The following is a 26,491-nucleotide window of genomic DNA, read 5'->3' as shown; positions in this document are numbered from 1 at the left end:
AATATTGTATGATCTCACTTACATGAAGTAACTAGAATATGCAAATTCATAGAATCAGAATCTATAGAATACAGGATACCAGAGACTGGGTGGGGGTGGAGAATGGCAGTTAATGGTTAATTGATATGAAGTTTCTGTTTGGGGTGGTGGAAACATTATGGTAATGATGGTGGTGATGGCAGCACATCACTGGGAATGTAATTAACACTGCTGAATTTCATATTTGAAAGTGAATAAAATGGGAAGTTTTAGGGTGGATATATGTTACCAGAATAAATTAAAAGAAAAAAAAATTGGAACTATACCACACAAAAAGTGGAAGTTAATATAAACTGTACTATAGTTAATAGCATATTATAACCATAATGTTTCTTCAGTTGTAACAAAGGTACCACACTAATGTAAAATGTTAGTATTAGGGAAAAATACATGTGGGTGGGATATATGGGAACTATGTATTTTCTGCACGATTTTTCTGTAAACCTACAACTGCTGTAATAAAAATTTTAAATACAAAACAAAACAAGACACAAGACAGGTTTGAAAAAGACAGGCCAGACCTTAAAGCAGTTAATTGCTTTGACACAGCTGGAAAAAAAGAGAGTAAACTGACGTCTAGATGAGAGAAAATTAAAAAGAAGTTAACTTACATAGATACAGAGAAAATACGAGGTCAAGAGGCAATGTCGTGAATGAGAAGTGCTAGCTTATATGTAATCAGATTTCTAGGAGAAAACCATAGAGGAAATGAGGGAGAAGAAATAAATAAAACGTTAACATTTGAGAATTTTCCAGAATGTAAGACATGAATCTTTAGATGGCTAAGTGCGATGTTGGGAAATCCTCTTCCCTAAAAGCAATGATAAAACTACTGAATTGTCAAAAACAACCATTTTTAAATTCTGGAAGTTGACCAAAAGGCATGCAAGAGATTGAGAAGTATTTTTTAAGGCTGCTGCATCTTGGGAAGAGTAGTAGGACTATGTTCCCACTCTGCCCCCTTCTCCCCACCAGTGTGCAGTTAGGACTGCAATTCTGTCATCCGCCAGAGGGGTATGATCATACTTGGGACCAGAAGGTGGAAAAACCCATGCCCAAGAGTGTTGTTAAAAACAACAGAAATCTCAGTGGCAAACAATCAAGGAAGACTAATGCTATCCTGAGGTCCATACTGGATGGGGTAAGCAGAAATATGGCAGACCACCCAAGTAACAGGAAGGTCCAGGGAATAGATCAAAGAGGATCTTTTTAGAATCCCCCCTTATTGCTAGTGGCCTACAACACTATGCACATGTGCATGGCTGTACCAGCTCACAGAGAATGGAGACGGTGAGCCACTCATTCTTGACTGAACATTAAGTCCTCAAGAATACAAAGTAAAAACCAGGGAAGTCTTGTCAACTCAAATTTTGAAAGATTCTCCAAGTCATACAAAGATCCAGGGGCAAAAAGTAGAAAATTTATTGAATCAACGTGTTTAAGCGCAACCTCTGACTTATCACTGATTAAATTATGCTGACCCAGAGGCAATCCCTGGGAAGCCAGGCTTAAAAATAAAAAAAATAATAATTTTTAAAATGAGCAGAAATATCAGTGTCTGCACAATGCAGGGAAACTAGACTTCTGATAATTAGCCCCAGCAAGTCACTAACGTAAACAATTAAAAGCAACAACTACTATCCCCAGGGGAGAGAATCAGAATCCAGATTTGCAACTATATATTACCTGAAATGCCCTGTTTTCAACAAAAAGTTATGACATGTAAATAAACAGGAAAAATGTAATCAATAGAAACCACCCCTGAGGCGGACCAAATGTTGGACTTAGTGGACAAAGATTTGAAAGCAGCTGTTATAGATATGTTTAAGGATGCTTAAAGAATTAAATGAATGTATGATGATAATGACGCATTGTCATTTACTGATAGAGAATATCAATAAAGAGGTAGAAATTATTTAAAAAGTGGAAATTCTGAAATTGAAAAGTGCAACTGAATTGAAAAATTCAGTACAGAGGTTCAACAGCAGACTTGAGGTTGAAGAAAAATCTGTGAACATGAACATCAATAAAGATTATCCAAACTGAAGAAGAGAAAGAGAAAAAAATGAAAACATAGAGCTCAGAGAAAGGGAGACACTATCAGTCATACTAACATACCCATAATGGGAAGTAGAGAAAAGAGAAAAAAGGGCAGAAAAAACATGTGAAAAAATAATGGCTGGAAACCTCCCAAATTTGATGATAAAAATTGTTTAACACCACCAAATAGCTCAAGGAATTCCATTAGGATAATCACAGACAGATATATACCTAGACACATCATACTGTTGGAAGATAAAATCTTGAAAGCAGCAAAAGAAAAACAATTTATTACACACAAGGGAAAAACAGTGTGACAGATTGAAGCTGTAATGTACCCCAGAAATGATCTTGTTCTTTTAATCCATTCCTATGGGTGTAACTATTGTGGGTGGGACACTCAGATTAGGTTATTTCAGTTGAGATGTGACCCACCTCATTCAAGGTGGGTATTAATCCTCTTTATAAGAGGATGAAGGGCACACAGGAGAGAGAAACATCCAGAGAAGTTTAGACAGAGGACACCCAGAAAACAGATAGGAAGCCACTGAAGCCAGAAGCTGAAAGCAATGAAACCTCGGAAAGAAGAACCAGCAGACACCAGCCACGTGCCTTCCCATGTGATAGATGTGCCCCGGATGCTGGCAGCCTGTCTTCAGAGTCCAGGTGTCACCCTGCTCATGCCTTAGGTTGGACATTTTCATTGTCCAAGAACTGTAAGTTGTAAGTTAATAAATCCCCATTGTTAAAAAGCCAACCCATTTCTAGTATACTGCATTTCAGCAGCTTAGAAAACCAAAACATACAATACGATTAACAGCTGAGTTAAAAGGCACAAAGTGCTGAAAGAATGAAAATCTCAATCAAGAATTATTTATCCAGCAAAATGAACTTTCATAAATGGAAGTGAAATGAAGACATTCCAGATAAACAAAGATCAAGATAACTGTCACAAGAGTACCAGTATCATGGGAATTATTAAAGGAAGCTCTCCCGGCTGAATGAAAGTGACCCCAAACGGTAACTCAAATCCATAAAAAAGAAACAAAGAGCATCAGAAAAATAATTATAAAAGATAGTGTAAATATACATGTTCTGTTTTATTCTCCTGACTTAAAAGATAATTTTATAAAACAAAAATTATAAAATTGAACATGCATTGCTGGTAGAAATGTAATATGGTGCATCTACTTTGCAAAACAGTTTGAGAGTGTCCTAAAAAGTTACAAAAGCTTATGATGTGAGCCAGCAATTCCACTCCTCAGTGGAAAAATGAAATGTAATGGAAACATGTCCACACAAAAACTTGTACATGAATGTTGATAACAGCATAATTCATAACAGCCAAAAACTGGAAACAATCCAAATGTTTATTATCTGGCAAATGGATAAAGAAAATGTATTATATCCATACTCTGGAGAGCAGTTCAGCTTGTTTTAGTTTGCCATGTTGCTATGACAAATACCATACAAGGGGATGACATAAACAGCAAGAATTTAATGACTCACTGTTTTGAACCTAGAAGTCCAAAATCAAGTTACTGGCAAGGCTCACTTTCTTCCCAAAATCTGTAGTGTTCCGCTGCTGGCTGCCAGCAGTCCCTGGGATTTCTTGGCTTGCAGCTCTGCTTCCTGGCACATGGAGATGTCCTCTCATTTGTCTGCTCTTCTGGTTTCTGTTGACTTCCTGCTTTTCCGTGTGACCTTCTCTAACTTCTGGCTTTCAGTTTCTTCTCTTGATAAGGCCTTCAGTCATGTGGATTAATACCCACTCTCATTCAGTTGGGCCATGCATGAATCAAAAATAAGAGCTTCAAAATGTCTTACTTACAATAAGTTTATACCCACAGGGATACTACTAAGATTAAGAACACAATTCAACTACCAAAGCAATATAAAGGAACAAGGTCCTAATACAAACTGCAGCATGGATTTACCTTGAAAACATTATGCTAAGTGAAAGAAGTCAGACAGAAAAGACTGTGTATTATTCTATTCATTGAAATGGCCAGAAAAAGCTAATCTTTAGAGACAGATGGTAGATTAGTGGTTGACTGGGCCTGGGTATGAGAACAGAGAGTGGCTGCAAATAGGCACAAGAGATCTTTGGGGAGTATGGGAAATATCCTAAAACTGGGTTGTGATGATGGTTACACAACTATTTCTATGGACTAGAAATCATTTAATTGTATACTTACATTGTGTAAATTTTATGGTCTCTAAAGTACACTTCAATAAAGCTGTCAAAAAGCAATTATGTGCTGTTTATAACATTCATCTAAAATAAAAGAATATAAAATGTTAAAATGGATTTACAAAGATATATCACATAGTCTGGGTCCAGTCAGGATATAGAAACCACAAATTAGGTTAACAGGGGAAGTTTAATATAAAGAAGCATTAACTATGATAAATGAGAAACTGTAAGATACAAGAAAACTACATGGTACCCTAGGGCTGAGGGAGTCTACCCAAGTAAGGACAAACTTGGAAGAGGATCAGCCCTCATGGAAGAAGATGTGTTTCAGCCCGCCAGATAGCAGAGACGTTCTCTCATTTAGACACATCAGAGCTGGTCTGCAGCTGCTGGGCAAACAATAGGCAATTCTCTGAAGTGCAAATGTAGGGGAAAGCAACTGGAGGCATGGAACTGCACTGGGAGTCCAAGCGTCAATGGTTGCAGAAGGCTCCTGAGTGCACTGGCTATGTAGGGGTGGGGCGGGCTTACAGGAGTGACTGCTTAGAATGTGAGTCTCCAGGCCAAAAGCTGCTGCAAACAGACTGTGTAGGGATTTGCAGAAGAAGTCCAGGTGCCACTGGGTGGTGTGTGGGGTGGGAATAGGGAGGAAGCTCTTCAGAGTGAGCAGGCCAGGATGGAGATGCAAGGTTTGCCACACACATTGCTGACCCCTCATGCTGAGGCAAGAAACCTCTTCTTACTGCAGCATCCCTCCAGTGCCCTCCACTGAGAAAGCTTTAACATTGAGTTCACTATAAAGGAGAAATGAATAAGTAAATTCCACTGTCTATCATTAAGCACATTTTGAAGGGCTTACTTGGAGCTGAGAGGCAATAAATGGATAGGTGACACATATCGTATACAGTATGGTAAGAAAAAGAAAATCTGCTTAGCCCTATTAAAAGCAGACAAAGTTAATACTGACATTCATATCCGCTGAGCTCTAGCTCGGAATTTCAGGTGTCACACAGACACCCATTTTCGTAACACTGGGGACAGATGGCTTGGTATGCTGAGCCCTCTGTCTTGGGGGTTGCCCTTATGAGGCTTGTTACTGCACAGGAGAGGCTAAACCTGCTTATAATTGTGTCTGAGTCTCCCTGAGTCCCTCTTTGTTGCTCAGATGTGGCTCTCTCTCTCTAGCTAAGCCATCTTGTTGGGTGATCTCTCTGCCCTCCCTCCTACATGGGACCTGACTCCCAGGGGCATAAATCTCCCTGGCAAAGCAGGATATGACTCATGGGCATGAATGTGGACCCAGCAGAGCAGCACTGAGAACATCTTCTTGACCAAAAGGGGGATGAAAATGAAACGAAATAAATATTCAGTGGCTGAGAGATTTCAAATGGAGTCAAGAGGTCACTCTGGTGGACATTCTTATGCACTATACAGATAACACTTTTTAGGTTTTAATGTATTGGAATAGCTAGAAGTAAATACCTGAAACTACCAAACTCCAACCCAGTAGTCTTAACTCTTGAAGACAATTGTATAACAGTGTAGCTTACAAGGGGTGATAGTGTGATTGTTAAAACCTTGTGGATCGTACTCCCTTTATCCAGTGTATGGATGGATGAGTAGAAGAATGGGGACAAAGACTGAATGAAAAATAGGGTGGGATGGGGGGGATGATTTGAGTGTTCTTTTTTTTTACTTTTATTTCTTATTCTGATTCTGATTCTTTCTGGTATAAGGAAAGTGGTCAGAAATATATTGTGGTGATGAATACATAACTATATGATGATACTGTGAACAGTGATTGTACACCATAGATGACTGTATGGTATGTGAATATATCTCAATAAAACCGAATTTAGTTTAAAAAAGCAGACAAAATAAAATTTAAGGCAAGACACTAGAGGGACTCTTCATAATGAAGAAAATTTCAATTCAGCAGGAAGAATAAAAATCCAATTATATATGCCTTTTAGAATGGCCTCAGTATAAAAAGCAAATATTAACAGATATATAAAAAATAAACAATTCCACAATCTGAATGAGCAAAAAATGCAACATACACTTCATGATAACTTATAGAATAAACAAAGTGTGTAAGTCTTACAATGTATGTTCTCTGACAATGCAATTAAGTGAGAAATTAATATTAAAATCACAAGTAGAAAATCATACATATATTTGAAAATTAAGAAGGTGATTATGAATAACCCATGGAAAAAAGAAATAATCACAATGCAAATGATAAAGAATTTGGCAAATTAAAGCAACTACCTAGCAAGTCTATTAGTTGAAATTAAAGTTCTATTTACAGGTAAAATTAGAGCTTTAAGTTTTTAGAAACAAAGGAAGGTTGAAAAACAAATGAGTGTGGGAAATTCCAGTTCTGGCCACAGTAGAAAGAACTTGGTTAATAAACAGGGCATTCACTAAGAACCCAGAAAGGCCACACCATGGGATTAAAGTTATACCCTATATGCTGGTTTGGATGTATTATGTCCCCCAAATTATATTACCTTTGATGCAGTCTTGTGTGGGCAGGAAACATATTGATGTTGATTGGGTTGGAGACTTTTGATTGGATGTTTCTGTGGAGATGTGATCACTCAACACTGGGCAAGATCTTTCATTGGATAATTTCCATGGAGGTGTGGCTCTGCCCATTCAGCATGGGCCTTGATTGGTTTACTGGAGCACTATATAAGCTCAGAGAGGAGCGAGCTTGCTACAGCCAAAAGGGACACTTCGAAGAATGCACAGAAGCTGAGAGAGTAGATGAAGATGACAGTTTAAAGCAGTCTCTTTCTCTGGAGAAGCTAAGAGGACAAACACCCAAAGAGCAACTGAGAGAGAAATTTTTGAGGAACTGCAGCCTGGAGAGGAATGTCCTGGGAGAAAGCCATTTTGAAACCAGAACTTTGGAGCAGACACCAGCCACATGCCTTCCCAGCTAACAGAGGTTTTCTGGACACCATTGGCCATCCTCCAGTGAAGGTACCCGATTGTTGATGACTTACCTTGAAAACTTTATGGCCTTAACACTGTAAATTTGTAACCAAATAAATCCCCTTTATAAAAGCCTATCCATTTCTGGTGTTTTGCATTCTGGCAGCATTAGCAAACTAGAACAGATTTTGGTATCAGAACATACTGCAGGAAGACTGGGGTACCTTCAGGTCAAAGACAAGCACAGATCACTGAATTGGGGATGTAGCCATCAGAAGCAAAGGGCCACTGCCACCCTCGACCAAAGAAGTGCTGTAAAATATGGTAGAGGCTGAGTCTATTCCAGCCAGCCAGGTATAACTGAGCAGGAACCATGTGTGGGAGACGATCATGCTTGTGGTCAAGAGCAGACAGATGAATATCGTTATCTTTCAAAAACTGCAACTGAGATCCCTCTTGAATCCCAAGGGGTCTGCCCCTCTCTTCCTCTACAACATGTGGAATGTTATTGTCAAAGGCAATGACCTGTTTATTGATGAGGGACTCTAGCCCTTGTAATTCCTGTAGCCCTTTTCCAAGGTAGACAAATGTGGGCACAAACACTATTTTAAAGGAAAGAAGAAGCTGGGCAGGAAGGGCTTAGGGACTCCTTTTATTTCATCTGCATTGCTTAGGATAGCTAGATGAATCAGCAGAGCTGGTGGGGACATTCCAGTTAGAGACTCTGGTGGAAAGTCAAAAGCATGTCACCCCGATTATTGGCAAAGCAGAGTGGGCCAAAATGCAATGTGAGTCCAACTCAGCTACAAGGCCACCATGAAATTCCCAGATCCAGACTGTGCCATCAACGGCTTCTATGACAAAAACTTTCAGAGAAGGAGAGCAGGTTGCATCAAACACCAGCACATCAAAAGTGAATGTTGCCATAAAATGCGCCTCTCTGTCTGAGTCATAGGTCCAAACCACAGCCTTATCCATAACAAGCAGAGGCCAGGTTATAACCAGGACATTCTCTGTTACTGGAAACAGAAAGGGCAACAAACCATCCTCAGTAGCACAGTGGATCTGGGTTCAAATATGGCCACAACAGGCCCACTGTACCTTCTGGGAAGCAGAACCACAGACATTGAAGAGGCTTTAAAAGTAGGGCAGCTGGTGCAATGAGAAAGTATAAGTAGTCTGGCTGAAAAAAGTGGTGTTATCAACAAACTGCACTTTCTGCAGATCCTCATCAACATCCAGCTGCCGTAGCAAGTTCCCAGAAGTGAGATTCCACTCCCTGACTATGCCTTCACTGTCTGCTGCTAGTAAGGTGTGGGTCTCTGGTCGACTATGGACACATACCACTGATGAGGAATGGGCCTGGAAGCTGTGGAGGAAGTTGCCCTGATCTAGACCCCAAGCATAGATCTCCCCAGCCCTGCTTTCAGCATAGAGATAGCCCTGAGAGATACAAGTGAAGGAGCAGGTAATGGAGGAGCCACTTGCTATGGGAGTAAAACTCTTCACCTCTTCCAGTTGATCCTGGCCTTGGTGGGTGAAGGCCCTCATTGTATTCTCACACAGAGCCAGGAGGGAGCCCTGGGGTCCATTCAAGGAAAAGCCCTGTACAAGCTCATGACCAGGCATGGGCACACTTTGAGCCATCTGGAGGACCTTGCCATTTGGTAAGATAAACCAGGTAACCACAGCCCCTAATGTGCCAGACAGCAGCATCTCAGTTTCTGAATCATAGCAGAGGCAGCTGATGGAGAAACGGCAGGGCACCGTACCCAGAGATTTGAAAGCTCTGTGGTGATCTGCAAAGAGCCGCAGGCACAAGTCACCACAGTAAGCAATGAACATGTGATAGGAACCAGCGTGGACCATTGCTTGGATGGGTGGCACTTGATCTACCAAGGGAAACTCCATCTTCTCCACAATCCCTTTCATGCCTTCATCATTTTTCTGTATCCAAAGTACTGCCTAGGAGAGGATGAGAGACAGAAGCTGGACCATGGAGGAAGATCATCTCCCAAAAGAGCGGGATGGGGAAGGGCTGAAAGTTTACATCCTTTTTCCTCTTTTGGGGCTAAGGAAAGCCTGGGCAGCTTGAATGTGGAGTTTCCTAGTTTAGGAGATGGGTATGTGGTAGAAGCAACATGCTTAAGGTCCTTTCTTTGGCCTTCAGTTCAATTTATGGGGAGTATGAATTCTGCTGGATCTAATGACTAGAGGTGAGGAAGGATCACTGCATCCAGGTCAAATTAGGACATGGAGATGGACACTTATTGTAGCTAATACAGAATCACTCCCATTATTCTGAAATGAGTGTAGTTTAGGTAATGATGCATATAAGTAGTATTAAGGAGGAAAAAAATTAGGTAATATTACCTGAATTTGTGTAGTATATGGTTCCACCCAGTTTAAGAAGATGAAGTAGTTGACATTGATGGAGTAGAAGCAGGCAAACGGCATGTTATTGGGGTTGCAGGATTCCTGGTATAGAGCCTCAGGCCAGTCACTCAGTATAACCACATCATTCTTTGGTCCTTCTTCATCAACCTGAGAGAAAGGAATGGCTTGTGTGAAGAAGCCTGAAACCTGCTCAGTGAGTGGATTTGGCAACTTTGTCAAAGATTAGTTCCCAAAGATGTCAGTGTTGGAAGGGGGAGTTTTTGGTGGGTATAGCGTGTTTGCAAATAAACATTAAAAAGACAAACAAGTTATCTTTCCCATATATTATATATTATATATATTATATATTATTTATAATATTATATTTATTATAATATAAATATAATATTATTTATATGGGAAAGATAACTTGTTATATATATAAATATATAAATATTTATATATATATAAAAGGTTGCTGCTCCATTAGGGGACACAACAGTCCCAACTCGACTCAAAGGAGCTCACAAGCTGCTCACTCACGCGATCTCCAATGGGACCACATTCTGCTTCCACGAGGTGCCCTTCGCCCCCCACCCCCAATCCGCCACAGGCCTAAGAGCTCAGGGACTCCATGAGCTCCAGAGTCTCCTTCTTAGACTTCTCTAGTCCAGTCCCTCCTCCGACTCTCGTTTTCTTACCCCGTGAAGGCGCTGTAATACCCCTCGGTCTCAAAACAGTCGCTTGCCATTTCGTCACTTGCGTTGCAACTCCAAGAAGTCACCAGGACCCAAGGGTTGGGCAGGGCAGGCGGACTTTATGCACGACCCTCGCGTTTTCACCAGGGTTTCAGGACTCTGGACTACATCTCCCACAGGGCGCTGCAGTCAAGATAGTCTCGCAAGTACTCCCTTTCCCACAAACCACCGGGAAAACCTCGACTTCCGGCTACTTTTCCGGTATCTGGTGTTGCGCCCTGTGAGTTGTGGTGAAGAAACGGAGGAGTTACGCTGCCGGAAGTCTCTGCAGACTTAGACTGAGGCAAGAGTAGGACCCTCTGGCGGTGAGAATGGGGGAGCGGGGGGCGTTCAAAGCGAGGAGGCTCGGATCGCGGGCAGGGCGAGTCTGCCTGGAACTTCAGGCTTGTAGGTGCTCGAGCTGCAGAGGAGGGCGGGTGTCTGAGGGAGACAGAAGGGGAGTGTTTGCGAGTGTGTTTGTGAGAGTCTTCGCCTGTGACAGAACCCGCGTGTGCCTCGGAGTCTGTGGGTGCAGTTCCGAGGCTGGGACAGGTACGTGACTGCTTGTGTGCGGGGGATACGCGGTGCGTGTTCTTACCGTGAGCCTGGGTGGCTTTGGCTCTCTAGTGAGTGTCTCTTTGACTCGTGGCTCTAGGTTCTCTGCTGTTCCCTCTGTCCTCCTCACAGTCATGTACAGCTGCCACAGCGAAATGGCCCTAAAGGAAAGTCAAATATTGAGCCCTAGGAGGTTTCCAGAAGAAGACACAGATCTGCTATTAGGATGGGGATTTTAGATCGGAAATTGCAGCAGATAAGGCTACCAGGAACTCATGCTAGAGACTCCAAGAATAGGAATCCTTCCTGGGAGGAGCTTCCGGGGAGTTCTCTGGGGTTCAATTACATGTTTGAGAATTCCAGCATTCCCTATGCTCTGACCCCGGAACCTGCTTTGACCACTAATTCAGATTCCTTCCCCTTTCTTACCTTATTCTGGTTATATGGATGAAGTCACAGCAGGTGTAGCTTAGGAAGGTGGAAGAGAATAATGCTTAGTATAGTGGTGATTTTAGATCATTCGTCTTCAGGTTTCTATAGATCAGAAGCTACAGAAATATGAAGATAAATGTAATGTGTGCTTGCAAGTTAAAGAAGTGAGCCAGAGGCTCATGTGTTCCAGAACAGGAATTCTAAGCAAAAGTCCTTTGTATTGGGGGGCTTACATGGGGCCACAAATGCCTTGAAATTTTATAGAGAACTGCCTTATTTATTTGTAAGTTTGCGTTTTTCAAAGGTGTACATAACCCAAAAGGTTTAAAGCTGGGTTTTAGATCTAGAATCAACTATTTTTTTCCCTTTGGAATGGTCTCACCCAAATTAGTGATCAAACTTAGGGAATGATTAAGAAAATCACACCACATCCATGGGATTGATTGTAAGCAGATAATAAAATTTGTTTGTAAAAGATTAGTTATTATAAGGGAAAATGACTATGATCTAATGTTAAGCAGTATTCATGGTTGTATATAATAGTCCTCAAATAATTTTTTAAAAATATGTGAAGCCCATTTTACAAAATTGAATTTTGTCAAAACCTTTTGCAAGGTTTGGATCCAAAACGATATTTTAATTTTTTCTTTAGAGAAGAATGGAAGGGGAATAGCCACATTAAGCTTTTTCTTATGTCCAAAACTGTATCTTCTTTGCATGTATATACTCATTAAATCTGTACAGACCATTTCCTTTTTCTTAACAGGAGAATCATTATAGAGAAATGTGCCTAATTCTATCAATGTGGTTCAGCTAAAGGATATTCAAGAACTAGTAAGTGTTATTTGTTTCAATCATACTGATTTTTCATGCCAGGCTAGTATTGACAGATTTTTTAATGACTAAAATGTATTCTCTCCTAATAATGATATTTTAAACATTTTGAAATATCTTTATGTTTTATTTATCATGATAAATAAAACATAAATGATGTTATAAGACACACATCATTACCTAAGTTACTTCTGAAAAGAAAGTTATGATAAGTCATAAAACACTTGCCTAGAGGTAATCACTCAATATTTTCATGTATATGTATCCAATTTTTATCTGTGAGCATTTGTGTGTGGTTTTATTTGGCAGAACAGGACTGATCAGGTAAAGGAGGCGAAGACTCCAACTCTTAGTGTGAAAAAGGAATATAACTCTCTCATGGGTGTCCTTATACCTCTGTGCATGAATGGATGAGAAGGAAGCACCAGGGATCACCTTGTTTGAAAACTATTTCAAGTATTTATACCTGTTAGATATAAGAAATATAATTTACAACTTAATTACCATTGCATCGAATTATTAAGGAAGACACCCTTTATGAATTAATAATTTTGAGATTCAGGTTATGTTCAGAGAAATAGCAGTAATCTTTGATTTCCATTTGTCTTGCAACTTCAGATATTCTTTCCAGAGGTGTAGTTATAGTAACAGAAAGTAGAGATTGTAGCATTTATAAATATTTACATAAATCTTCATACCATGCGAATAAGATTCACTCTCTTGTTCAAATCCTCAATTTAGCACTTTTTCAGATCCTGATCTTTGAAGTGCTTTATGATGCTGAATGGGGTTTTATTTACATGTATACCTGCTAGGGAATGAAGAAGGGGACATTTTCTCCTTACCTGTGTGATAATCAATCTCAATCTCAATCTCTCTCTTTCTCCCTCTCTCTCTTTCTGTCTCTCTCTCTCTTTTGTTGAAGAACTGTATTTTCTCAAAGGTAGACCTTGAAATTTTTTAATTTACAAATATAAAAAAGAGAAAGCCTAAGAAACAGAAACTTTAAGGAAAACAGGAAGCAGCACTTTAACTTGCTTTTGTAATAATGGACTAAGCGACATGTATTTTTCATCTTCAATAAATGTAGATAATTTCCATTAAGTCATCATTAAATACTTTTAACTGTTTATGTGATTTTTCTTGCTTAATCTTCCAGCAGTCAAAGCAATCATATGCAGTAGGTGATACTCTTATCCCTACCTTGGGGAAACAGAGACACTGAGATGCTTTTAACTCTCACAGCTTAGAGTTCACTTTTACTTCCTGAGTGTCTCACAACTGAGCCTTTCTTATTACTTTCAAAGGATACCATCTCCTAAAGTATGCATGCCTTTTTAAACCTGCCTTATTCACTGAATTATTGTTGTTTTCCATCAGTTACTATGGAAAAATGTCATTTTTATATTAATGGCTTAGTATGTCACCATGTAGGAGAATGTAAAATATTTAACCTCTTGCCTAATGTGATACCTAATTCCAAAGGTATAAAAAGAGGTTCTGGTTGGGATGATGTAGCCTCTTTTCAGTCTTAAAAGTTGAGAATGAAGGAGGATCTGCTAAGCATGGCTCAGCTGCCCAATCTCAGGTTCATTTCACCCTTAACATATGGCACATTGGCCTGAAAACTTCCTGCTGGCATATCTGGATCTGATGTCAATGCAAAAATATCTCTTCTCTATGACTTTGTGCAGCTGAGATCCCTGGGACTGGGGGAGAAAATTGGGTTTGATGGGAGGTGGTTTGGAATGGAAGAGCGTAACATTCATATTAACTTTTAAGCTCTATGGAGAATGCTAAAGCACAACTGGTCTCAAGGGCTTTCTCTTCTCCCAGTTTTGGATTTTCTGGATTCCGTGCTTTTCCAGTAAAGGAAGCCTGAGGCTTGATCAGCCCTTGCAGGTCTAAAACCATGGCCCATGTAAGTTACTGTTTCTCTCCTTCTTAAAATATGTGTGTGATTACTAGGTCATGTAAATATTTTCAATAATTTTCCTAACGTTTCCTATATGCTTGCCAGTTCTTGCTCCAATGATGCCAACCTCCCTATGCAGCCCACTCTAACTGGTGTTTGTGTAATTACTGACCAAATTATTTAACATGTCTTAAGTGCCCATTCTTTTTTGAAGGAATGAGATGGAGCAGTGAAGGAGTTTAAGATTTATGCTTTCCCAGTCTGGTCTGTAGCTTGGTGAGATACAGACAATGGTTCCATTTGACCATCCATGAGAAGACTTTCAAATTTTCCATAGACCTGAGATTTCCAGTTAGATAAGATGAGTTTATTATTGCATAACCTAAATCTTAAGGTAGGATATAATCTCATGCTTTGTGTGGATTAGTATATATAAAGGTTGCAAAATCTTCGACTTACACGAACCACGAAATGTGTAGTAACTCAATTCAATTCTATTCATCTCTGACTCTGATTACCCGGATTACCACAGGTTAAGGGCTGGCCTTTACAAGATTGCCTTTCAGGCACCACATGCAGGTTGTGAGGCCCAAGCCCCCCATACTTCTTACCAAGTGGCTGCAAATTCAGGGTTTTCAAAACCTCGGTTCAATCGTTGGCTGGAACATCTCACAGAACTCACTGAAATCATCATACTTAGGATTATAGTTGTATTGTAATAAAAGTAAACAAATAAGAAGCCAAAAGAAAAGATACGTAGGACAAGGGCTGGGAGGATCTCAAACACAAGCTTCCGTGTCCTTTCTGCATGGAGTCCGCATGTGTCATCCTCCTAGCACATCAGTCAATCATGGAAGCTCACCTGAAATTCAAGTGTCCCAAGTTTATATGGGGTCTCATTATGTAGGCATGATTGATAGAATCAATGTCCACATGATTGAACTCCATCTCCAGCTCCCCTCTACTCCCATAGGTCAGGGAAGTCAGCAAACATGATGTGACTCAAAGGCCCAACCTCCAATCACATGGTTGGTCTTTCTGGTGTGGCTGGCCACCAACCCTAAGGCTACAGATATGTCCGGCCCCTGTCATCTCATTAGCATGTGAACTATCAGGTGTGGTCTGGATAACACTTCTATCACAGGAAACACTTCTATCACAGGAAATTGCAAAGATTTAGAGGCTCCTTCCCAATAGCCAAGACAGGATCAGTGAAGTTTTTCATTATACTACAGTATATGATTGTAACTTGCATACTTGGAGGTACTGTATCTTGGCAGGAAATCTCTTAAAAATGTTGAGGCTATTCTTTTGTTGAATGACACAAGACTTGCTAACCTTGGGTGACATCTATATAATTGATCATGCTTCTTCAGGACTCTTTAATTCAGTAGTTTAGATATATATTGCACATAAAAGATTACCCCAAAACTTAGTGGCTTAAAGCAACATTTATTATCTCATAGTTTCAGTGGGTCAAAAATTGGGGCATGCCATAGTTTGCTTCTTGCTATGTGTCTTTTATAGGTTGCAACCAGTGTGTTGGCCAGGCCTACAGTCATCTTAAGGCTCAATTAGGAGTAGATCAGCTTCCAAGCTCACTAAAGTGGTTGTTGACAGGGTGCAGTTCTTCATGGGCTGTTGGACTGAAGGTCTCAGATCCTCACTGGTTATTGGCTGGAGACCACCCTTAATTCCTTATCATGTGAGCCTCTCCAAAGGGCAGCTCATAACATGGCAGCTGGATTTATCACAGTAAGTGAAACATCAAGAGAGCAAAAGCAATGCAGAAATCATAGTCTTTTGTAACCCATTATTGGACACAACATTTCATCACTTTTGTCATATTCAGTGTCTTAGAAACAAGTCTTTAGGTTCATCCTTTGCCCAAGAGGAGGAAATTACACAAAGGTATAAATACCAGAATGTGGGCCTCATTGAAAACCATCTTTCAAGCTGCCTACCACACTCAAAATTAGGAAAGTGTTGAATAAGAGATGGTAAATGGCAACAAAAAAGACCATCATCATAATCATAACTAATAGGTGAACATGGAGTCTCAGATTGGGGAAGACCTTACAAATCTTGTCTAACCCAAATATATAAATGATGAAATCTAATGTATTAATGAAACTTACTGCTGTGAGCCAGAAAAGTACATGAGTTTGTCAAAATCGGAAAGAATGCTTATGGTAAGATCTGACATAGTGAAGTACTTGCAGCTTGACGAAATTCTTAGCTTTATGCAAATCCAGCTTTTCTAAAATTGAGACTGTACTACATTTGGAAAAAATATCAGATGGTTGAATTTTTTTCTTCCCTTGAAAGCAAAACATTTCCTCAACAATTCATATTTATTGAGAATTTTTGTGGTAGATTCCAATCATACCTTATGCTTGTACTCACTATGTAATTTAACAGGGAATCTTTATTATTTTATCTGTTTCCAAAAGGTATGAATATTTAAGAGGGATCCCAGAGCATGTCAAGAAATTTTGTCTCTGTCAGCAGGATTCTTCAAAAATATTTACGCAGTCATCTTCAGTCCCTCCCATGTTATAGAATTCTCACCTAAGTCCTTACAATACTGCTCTCTTCTTGCAATATAATCCTTCATCTCTTGTCTCCTATCTTCAAAATATTTCCTTTAATTTCTCAAGCAGTACATGGATTTTCTGTTTTAGGAATCAATGACATTCAGGGATGTGGCCATAGACTTCTCTCAGCAGGAATGGGAATGTCTCAATGCTGCTCAGAAGTCCTTATACAGGGATGTGATGATGGAGAACTATGGTAACTTGGTCTCACTAGGTAAGTATGGCAGCCTCTCTGGGATATGTGTTTTTTCAACTCTCATGTTCAGGGCTGCTTCCCAGAAACTAGTTAAATTTCTTTTCCCAAAGTAATGGTTTGAGTTTCGTCAGGTTGGAAATGGCAACTCCATTAAACACATTCACCTTCTCTATACCTCCATGACATTCACACCTTCCTCTGGTCCTTCTAGAATTTGCCTCCCTTCCTTAATGAGTGAGGGGCTAGATTAAAATTTTCTGGCATTATATAACCATTATCAAAGGATCAAGGTTTTCTATTCATTTATGCTCAAGATTGCTCCAGATACTCCATATTATTATCGGATCCACTTGAGGGATATCAGCTCAGCACTGGCTATGGATGACTGATTATTGAAAGAGCCTCTACAATTATGTGATGATAGATTGGATGAATGAAATTCTCTTAAAATTCAAAAGCAATCCATTTCCTAAAACAACTGTCATCTGATTTGTTGTTGAAAGTTGTAATCCATGAAAATTGCATTTAACATGGAATGTATATCCTATAGATATCTTGTTCTTTGTTTCTTAGTAAAATAACAATGATTACCATAATAAAATTAATGGCTTATATTGTGATTACTATGTACTAGGCAGTATTCTGATCACTTTACATATATCACCCAATTTAATTCTCTCATCTGCCGTGTTATTATCCCCCTTTTACAAGTGAGAATCCTGAGAAACAGTGGGTTTAAATGACTTGTCCAAGGTCACAGATGGCTGGAAGGCAGCAAAGGCAGGAATTGAACCCAGGATCCAGAGTCTGTACTTTGAACCACATTGTGCTTGCTCTCAAGAGATGGAGGATGTATGAGTTTTAATTTTAAAAAGCAACAACAACCAAAACTAAAACCCTCTTCCCTACATACATGGAGTCTTATTCTTTAGTTCTCTCACTCTTCTCTACAGTCTTATTCAGCATCATTTTGACCTTTAGTTGAGTATATATATAATTTTAATTTTGACTAATCAAAGTCTTTTTTCTACATCATGTGGCATTTATTTATAAGCAGGACATTCCATTAGTAAGCCAGATGTGATTACCTTACTGGAGCAAGGAAAAGAGGCCTGGACAGTTAGGAGGGAAGAAACAAGAAGATGGTGTACAGGTAAGTAACAGCCAGTCTGCCTACAGGAAGCTGTCTATATATGTAAAAGCCCGTGTAGTCAAAGAGGAGACACGTCTTTGAAAAGTTAGTTGGAAAGCTCTTTTCAGAGTAGAAAAAAGGGTCATTTTCTGGAGAGGATTTATTTAGCCCAGGAATGCAAGCATGGTTTAACATAAAGAAATCATTTAATGTAATACACCACATTAATAGAACAAAGAAACAAAAAACACATGATCATCTCAATTGATGCAGAAAAGGCATTTGACAAAACCAGCATCCCTTCTTGAGAAACATACTTCAGAACATAGGAATGAAAGAAACTTCCTGAAAAACTCATAGCTAACATCATACTCAATGGTGAAAGACTGAAAAGCTTTCCCTCTAAATAAATGGAAGGACATTCCATGCTGATGGATTGAAAGTCTAAATAAAATATTGCCAAGATGCCAGTTCTACTCAAAATGATTTACAGATCGAACAGAATCCCAATCAAAATTCCAACAGCCTTCTTTGCAGAAATGAAATTAATATTGAAGCATAAAGGGTTCTGAATAGGAAAACCCTATTTCATACCATTTAGAAAATTTAACTCAAAATGGATCAAAGGCCTAAATATAAAATCCAGGCCTGTAAAACTCCTAAAGAAAAACAAAAAGGAAGCATTTCAGGATTTATTGTTAGGTAATGGTTTCTTAGACTTTACACCCAAAGCACAAGCAACAAAATAAAAATTAGATAAATGGGACTTCGTAAAAATAAAAATTTTGTGCCTCAAAGGGCTTCAGCATGAAAGTAAAACAACCCATACAACGGGAGAAAATATTTGGAAACCATATATCTGATAAGGGTTTAGTATCCAGAATTTATGAAGAAATCCTACAACTCAACAACAAAAAGGCAAATAACCCTACTAAAATTGGGCAAAAGACTTGAATAGACATTTCCCCAAAGACGAAATAGAAATGGCGAAAAAGCACATGAAAAGATGCTCAACATCATTAGCCATTAGGGAAATGCAAATGAAAACCGCAGTGAAATAACATTTCACACCTACTAAAATGAGTAAATAACCATTGGAGAAGATGTGGAGAAATCAAAACACTCATTCATTGTTGGTGGGAATGTAAAATGGTACCACCACTGTGGAAGACATTTTGGCAGGTCCTCAGAAAGTTATGTATAGAATTACCATATGACCTGGCAATCCCACTCCTGAGTATATACCCCAAAAACTGAAAGTAGGTACTCCACAGATATTTGCCTACCAGTGTGAATAGAGGCATTATTAGGATAAATCATACAGTATGCACTCCATTGTTTTGCTTGCATTGCTCAGTGTAATGATTTTGAAATCTTAGTACCATTTCATTGTATGCATATACCACAATTTGTGTATCCATGTATCGATAGACTTTCACTTTGGGACTATTTTGAATATAACTGTTAAGAACATTTGTGCATGAATTCATTTTTATTAGGTAATTACCTAAAAGTGGCACTTTTAAGCAGTAAGTATATGTTTAACATTTTAAGAAATTTCCAGTTTTCCAAAGTGGTGGATCCATTTTACATTCCCATTGCAAATATATGACATGAGCAGTTGCTCCATATCCTCTCCAACACTTGGTATTTTCAGTCTTTTTAATTTTAGATATTCTAGTTGGTAGGTATGGTATCTTACTGTGGTTTTCATTTGTATTTCCATAGTGGCTAATTATGTTGAGCATCTTTTCCTGTACTTACAGATCATTCACATTTTTGGGAGTGGATTCAAATCTTTTTGCATTTAAAAATATTGTCTTATATTTAAGGTGTAAAAGTTACTTATCTTGGATACAGGTCCATTGTTAATATTTATAATATTTTCTCCTGGAGTGTGTCTTACTGTGCATTTCCTTAACAATGTCTTACACAGAGCAAAAGTTTTTGATTTAATAAATTCCAGTTTATCAAATTTTGGTTTTAGCATTGTTGTTTTTGTATCCTATCGAAAAATCTTTGCCTAACCCAAGTGGCAAAGATTTTTTTACCAGCTTTTTTTCCTTTAAATTTTATATAAATTTTATAGAAAACTTTTCTATAAAAATTTTAGCTTTCTGGATTAGGTCTCTGAGCTTTTGGAGTTAATTTTTCAAATGGTGTGAGTAGGTGTCAGGGGTCAGGTTATTCCCTATGAAAATCAAGTTATTTCAGCACCATTTGTTGAAAACATTTTCTTTTTCTTGTTGGGTTTCTTCTATATATCAGAATCTATTTCTGGTCTCTACTCTGTTTAATTGGTTCTAGATATATCCTGTGCCATTAGTTCTTAGAGTATGTTAAGTGTAAATAATCATCTAGAAATAAAGACAGTTGGACTTCTTTCTGATTTGACAAAATCTATTGAAATATTGTTTTAAAAATTTACATTCAATAAAATTCATTTTTATGGGTGTATAGTTCTATGAGTTTTGCCAAATGCATGTAGTTGTACAACTACCAGCACATTAGGAATACTGAGTGGTTCTGACATACCCCCAAAATTCTTTCATTGCACCATTTTTTATTCAAACCATAATCCCAACCCTAAAGCCTAGCATCCACTGATTTGTTCGTCTCCTTTTTACCTTTTCAAAATGTCATATAAATACCATCCTTACAATATTTAGCCTTTTCGAGTCTGGCTTCTTTCACTTACCATAAGGCATTTGGTTTTGTGTACCAATTATTTTTTGCTTTTTATTGCTGAGTAGTATTATTTTGTGTGGATGCACAACAGTTTGTTCAACCATTAAAGGACATTGGGATTTTTTCCAGTTTTTGGTGATTATATGTAAATTTCCTATAAATATCATGTATAGTTTTTTTTGTGAACCTAAATTTTCATTTCTCTAGGGTGAATCCCTAGGATTGGGCTTGCTGGTGTCATATTCTAGGTTTGTTTAGCTTATAAGAATCTGCCAGTTTTTCAAAGTGCTGTATCATTTTGCATTCTCGCCAACAATTTATGTGAATTTTAGTTGCTCCTCATCTTTACCATTACTTGTTCTCAGTTTTAATTTGCCATTCCCTGATGATTAATTATGCTGAGCACTTTTTATGTGTTCACTCTCTATCCTGAATCTCTTCTTTAATAAAATGATTATATGGATTTTTTTTTTCCTGATTTGTTATATTGATTGATTTTTGACTCTTGAGACAACTGCTGTTCCTGGGATAAACCCCACATGGCAACTATCTTTTTTTATATAAAGCTTAGTTCAGTTTGCTTTGTTAGATTTTGGTATCATGGTTATGCTAGCCTCATAAAATGAGTTTGAAGTATTCCTACCTCTTTTTTATGAAAGAGTTTAAGATTACTGTTAAGATTTAAATCTACATCCTGCTGTTACTCCTTGTTTCCTCTTTTCCTGCTTCTTCTGGCTAAATCTTTCTCAAAGGAATTCACCGGTGAAGCAATGCAGGCCTCAAGTTTTCATTGTGGGAAAGTTTTTAATGTCCAATACAATTAATTTAACAGATACAAGTTATTCAAATTTTCTATTTCTCTGTGAACCTGTTTTGGCAAATCATATCTTTTAAGAAATTCTTTATTTCACCTACTTTGTCAAATTTATAGACATAGTTTTTTTATATTTATTATCCTTTTAAGATATTTTGGATGTTTAATGATACTTCACATTTCCTTTCTTGTATCAGCGATTTAATATGTCTACAGCCATTCCAGCTTACTTATACATAGTGTTTGCATGGTATATTACCATCTTTTTACTTATATCTCTCTGAATCTTGACCCTTAAGATCGGCTGTTTTAGATGGTGTATAATTGGGTTTTTCTTTTTTTCAAATTGGCTATCTGCCTATTAACTGGAGAGTTGAGAACATTTTCAATGTAATTATAGATATGGTTGGATTTAAATCTATATCCTGCTGTTACTCCTTATTTCCTCTTCCTGCTTCTTTTGGCTAAATTTAGTATTCTTTAGAATTCAATTTTTTCTCCATTATTGATTTATTTCATATACCCCTGTTTGGTGGTTGCTCTAGTATTTACAATATATACCTTTAACTTAACCAGTTTACTTTCAGATAGTATTACATATTATATATAAGATTGCAACAGTATACTTCCATTTCCATTCCCGATCTTTTGTGCTATGGTTGTCGTATTTTTTATTCCTATTTATGTAATAAATCCCACAATACATTGTTACTATATTTACTTTAAACTGTTGTGTTGGATTTTTTTGGTGAATCTAAGCTGGAACATTTCCCCTATTTTCCCTATTCTGTATAGTTCTGGGCCAGAAGAGAAATTTATGGGCAAGATTTGAGAGGTAGAAGTGAAGGAGAAGCCATATTCTTTTTATGATTGGGATGTCAGTGCATTGAAGGACATTGTATTGCAGCTCATGCACCTCATCACTTATTAGCTGCCTAACAATGATAGTGTGAGTTAGCAGCTTTACCTACATTTCCCCCAGTCCTTACCAGATCTCGTTCTGCTTCTGTAACCCTTGGGACAAGAGTGTCTTTAGCTCCATGAAGGAGGGTGCCAGCTTCTCCTGCAGAACTCACCCACCATCAAAGTTGGAGGCTTGGAGAACAGGAAATATCAATGTATAGAGATTTGAATAATCTATTATGTTTTATTCTAAAAAACATTCAGATAGGAATTCTGAAGTTTTGATTTCCATCCTAATCATAGCAGAGATTTGATAAAAATAAGAGATACCCAATACCTACTACTGTTTCCCCAAATATTCTGATCCATATCTATTTTTCAGAAACAGCCTGTTTTCCTAATTACCAATCTGACTTTCTTTTATACACTCAATAGTAAATTAGAGCTGGCTCGTACCAGCTTGCTAGAACTAATTGTGCACATCTTTTTCTTACGTCTTGGTTCAATTGCATCATGTTTGATTCTTGAATTTGGTTGTGGTGGGCGTATGTACAGCACAGACATTGGAAAACTGTAAAAATAAGGGTTGGGTGGGTATGTGTTGTGTGTAGAATTGGTTGTTAAACTTTGCCAGTAATCTACTGCATAAAATCTCATTTTCTGTTCTGGTTTCACATTTCCAAATTGTAGAACCATACTTTACCCATTTATCTCTGATGGGTGAAATTTTCAAATGTTCTCTTAGGTCTACTATAAAACATTTACTTTTCAGGTCCAAGAAAACAAATTATTTTTTCTTTTCTCTTTTAGATTTGGATTCAATGTATGAAATAATCAGCTATGGAAAAATGCACATTTATAGAAAACCATCTTTTAGTCTGAATCAGAGAATTCATAATAGAGAGAAACCCTGTGAATATAAAGAATGTGGGAAGACCTTTAGTCATCATACAGATCTTGCAATGCATCAGAGAATTCATACTGGTAAGAATCCCTATGAATGTAAAGAATGTGGGAAGTCCTTTCATCGTGCGTCTAACCTTCTGGACCATCAGAGAATTCATGCTGGTGAAAAACCCCATAGATGTGAGGAATGTGGAATGACATACATTCGTGGTAAAGATCTTATAATACATCATAGAATTCATACGGGTGAGAAACCCTATGAATGTAAAGAATGTGGAAAATCCTTTTATTGTGCATCAAACCTTCTGCAACATCAAAGAATTCATACTGGCGAAAAACCCTATAGATGTGTTATGGATCTTAAAGTGCATCATAGAATTCATACTGGTGAGAAACCCTATGAATGTGGAGAGTGTGGTAAGGCCTTTAGTTGTGCTTCACACCTTGCTGAACATAAAAGAGTTCATAATGGTGAGATAGCCTATGTATGTCATGAATGTGGAAAGGCCTTTAGTCAAGGTGGAAGACTTAGAATACATCAGAGAATTCATACTGGTGAGAAACCCTATGAGTGTAAGACATGTGGGAAAGCCTTCAATCAAGCCTCTAACCTTAGGCGACATGACAGAATTCATTCTGGTGAGAAACCATATAAATGTAAAGTATGTGGGAAGGCCTTTAATTGTACCTCAAATCTTGTTCGACATGAAAGAATTCATACTGGGGAGAAACCATATAAATGTAAAGTATGTGGGAAGGCCTTTCGCCATACCTCAAGTCTTATTCAACATGAAATAATTCATACTGAGGAGAAACCCTGTGAATGTCAGGAATGTGGAATGACCTTTATTCATGGCTGTCAACTCATTCCACATCAGAGAATGCATATTGGTTTGAAACCCTATGAATGTAATGAATGTGGAAAGGCATTTACTCATTCCTCAGCACTTACTCAACATGAGAGAATTCATACTGGTGAGAAACCTTATAAATGTAAAGAATTTGGAAAGTCTTTTTGACATGGCCATCACAGACTGTAAATCATAGACTTCATACTGGTGAAAAACTCTATAAATGTAAGGAATGTCCAAAGGCCTTTAGTGTGCATGGATGACTTATTCGCCATCTGGGGATCCATAGTGGTGAGAAACCCTTTGAATGTAACAAATGCAGGGAGTCCTTTAGGCTTAGTTTAAGTCTTCAGGTACATCAGAGAATTCATACTGGAGAGAAACCTCATAAATGTAAGGAACTGAAGAAAAGCATATATATGGGGTAGACAATGTACACTGTATCAATGGATTTATACCTCTGAGAACATTTTGAATGAAAAGAATGTGGAAGGGCTTTTAGATGTAGTTCAGTTATTATAAAACATTAAATAATTTATACTGTATAAACACTCAGAATATAAATAATGTTTGTAGTTTTTTAGTTAAGATCCAAAGGTTCAGAGACATTTTTGTATACCTCAGAGAATTTACATGTATTTTACGTAACATAAGGAAGCCTTCTCTGGTATTTCTTTCTTTAGGGATTATCAAATAAATATTCATTGTAGAGGAAAATTCAAAGAATGTGGAAATCCTTTTCTTCTTTATACTTTATGTATAAAAGCCTTCCAGTACTAATCAGCTATTGTTAAACTTGAGAAAATCCGTACCACAGAGAGCCCCTGTTAATCTAAAAACTTTGAGAAAACCATTAGCCATGGTATATATCTTAACACCCATGATTGCCATTCCACTCTTTTCAACTTAAGTGACATTGGTACACCGTGTGCCCCAATTGGGACATATGTGACATTTAACGCTTCTGGGAATAATTTGTAAATGATGATAACAGCACATACATTATTGTGCTATTGTCAGAATATAGAAAACTTAGAAACTATCTCACACATAGTCTATGTTCAATAACTTATTGATCACTATTTTAAATAATACCATTATTTGTGTTACTGTTATCAAATTATTAGGAGGTAAATTCCCTATGGGTGTCATGAATTTAGATAAGCTTCATGTAACTACTTGTTCTTTTTCAAGTTTAAATAATTCTTTCTAGATGAAAAGCTAGTAGAATGTAAAAAACATGAGAGGATTTAAAACACAGAATTTTATTGGAGCACTGACACACTCACTCATTTACATATTGTCTGTGGCTGCTTTCACACTACTATAGCAGGGTTGAGTGGCTGTGACAAGGGCCATTTGCCTCCAAAGCCTGAAATCTTTACCAAAAACCTTGCCAAGAACTGGTTTAGAACAACATCCTTACCATTGTTTTCCTGACTTTGGCTTTTGAAGAGTTCAGGAAAGTTGTCTTATCAAATGTTCCACATTCTGGATTTCTTTTATCTTGTTCTTCTATCCCTCATAGTTGGATACATTTGGAGTCAAACCAAGAGCTTTCATTGGGTTCTGCTTAAACATTTTTGGCAAAAATACTTCATATGTGCTGTTGTATATATTAAAAAGCATTCATTGGGTTTTTCCCACTATTAATAATCTGAGTTGTTATTATGTTCTATTAATGTAGAAATCCATTTTACAGTTATTCATCAGGGTGATGTAGTTTTCAATCTCCTTTTGGAAATTTATAATTTCTTGTTCAAGCCCTGAATTAAACAGAAAATTAAATTTGAAACTAAGGCCTATTCAGAAAGGGATGATAAAGAAGTGCCCATAAGTCAGAACTTTGGGATGTTGCCAACTTCTACTCTTTGGAAATTTAATACACTTCAATGCATGTAGGAAACCAAGAATGAAGGCTGGAACTTTCTCTGTATTGCTTTATCTTCAGAACTCTTTCAATGTCTGACATTTGATAGGGATTAACAAAATTGATAAAATAATGAAGAAGCATTCAACCACACAAAACTAGAAAAAGAACAAAATAAACCCTGAGCCAACATAAGGAGGGAATTAATACAACTAAATAGTAACTGAAATAGTACACTTCAAAAGTTTTATTGTTGTCATTGTTGTCTGTGAAAAGCAATAAATACATCTAGAAGCTAGATTAGAGTGATTTAAATGAAACAGTAATCTTGAACCAAGGATTTTAAAATTTGTCCATTAAAAATATATCAATATCAACTAGTCATTGATAAATTTGCTCCAGGTGAAAAATAAGAATGATTAATTATAGCATCATTAATAAAAATGGGACATATCTGTAAATGTGG

The 26,491-nt window shown here is 37.7% G+C and overlaps 2 protein-coding genes across 4 annotated transcripts in view; one reads left to right on the top strand and one right to left on the bottom strand.

The window, feature by feature from the left end:
* Window positions 1–3,435: 3,435 nt before the first annotated feature.
* LOC119521694 (WD repeat-containing protein 87-like) lies at window positions 3,436–10,452 on the bottom strand. 3 transcript variants are annotated; one of them, XR_005214397.1, is made up of 3 exons: window positions 10,297–10,452; window positions 9,593–9,763; window positions 3,436–5,070 (listed from the first exon to the last, which is right to left on the bottom strand). XR_005214397.1 is itself a non-coding variant. In XM_037820280.1 (3 exons), exons 2-3 carry the CDS (start codon window positions 9,674–9,676, stop codon window positions 8,357–8,359), a joined length of 912 nt encoding a protein of 303 aa, XP_037676208.1. In that variant the 5' UTR covers window positions 9,677–9,763; window positions 10,297–10,452; the 3' UTR covers window positions 7,329–8,356. The 3 variants fall into 3 exon arrangements, 1 of the variants encoding a protein (XP_037676208.1); XR_005214398.1 differs by having other exon boundaries at window positions 3,436–4,357; XM_037820280.1 differs by lacking the exon at window positions 3,436–5,070 and adding an exon at window positions 7,329–9,184.
* Window positions 10,453–10,720: 268 nt separating this feature from the next.
* The window catches only part of LOC119521707 (zinc finger protein 850-like), a 68,963-nt gene continuing 53,192 nt past the window's right edge, over window positions 10,721–26,491 (top strand). The window contains 7 exon segments of the mRNA XM_037820289.1: window positions 10,721–10,884; window positions 12,086–12,153; window positions 13,990–14,074; window positions 16,753–16,879; window positions 17,916–18,014; window positions 23,209–24,339; window positions 24,342–24,579. Of these exon segments, the coding sequence (XP_037676217.1) occupies window positions 14,066–14,074; window positions 16,753–16,879; window positions 17,916–18,014; window positions 23,209–24,339; window positions 24,342–24,579 (1,604 nt within the window). The 5' untranslated portion in view covers window positions 10,721–10,884; window positions 12,086–12,153; window positions 13,990–14,065.

Source organism: Choloepus didactylus, chromosome 27 (genome assembly GCF_015220235.1).
Source record: "Choloepus didactylus isolate mChoDid1 chromosome 27, mChoDid1.pri, whole genome shotgun sequence".
In the NCBI taxonomy this organism is placed as follows: domain Eukaryota; kingdom Metazoa; phylum Chordata; class Mammalia; order Pilosa; family Megalonychidae; genus Choloepus; species Choloepus didactylus.
Note: the sequence above shows the minus strand (reverse complement) of the source record. Positions and strands in the feature narration are given on the sequence as shown.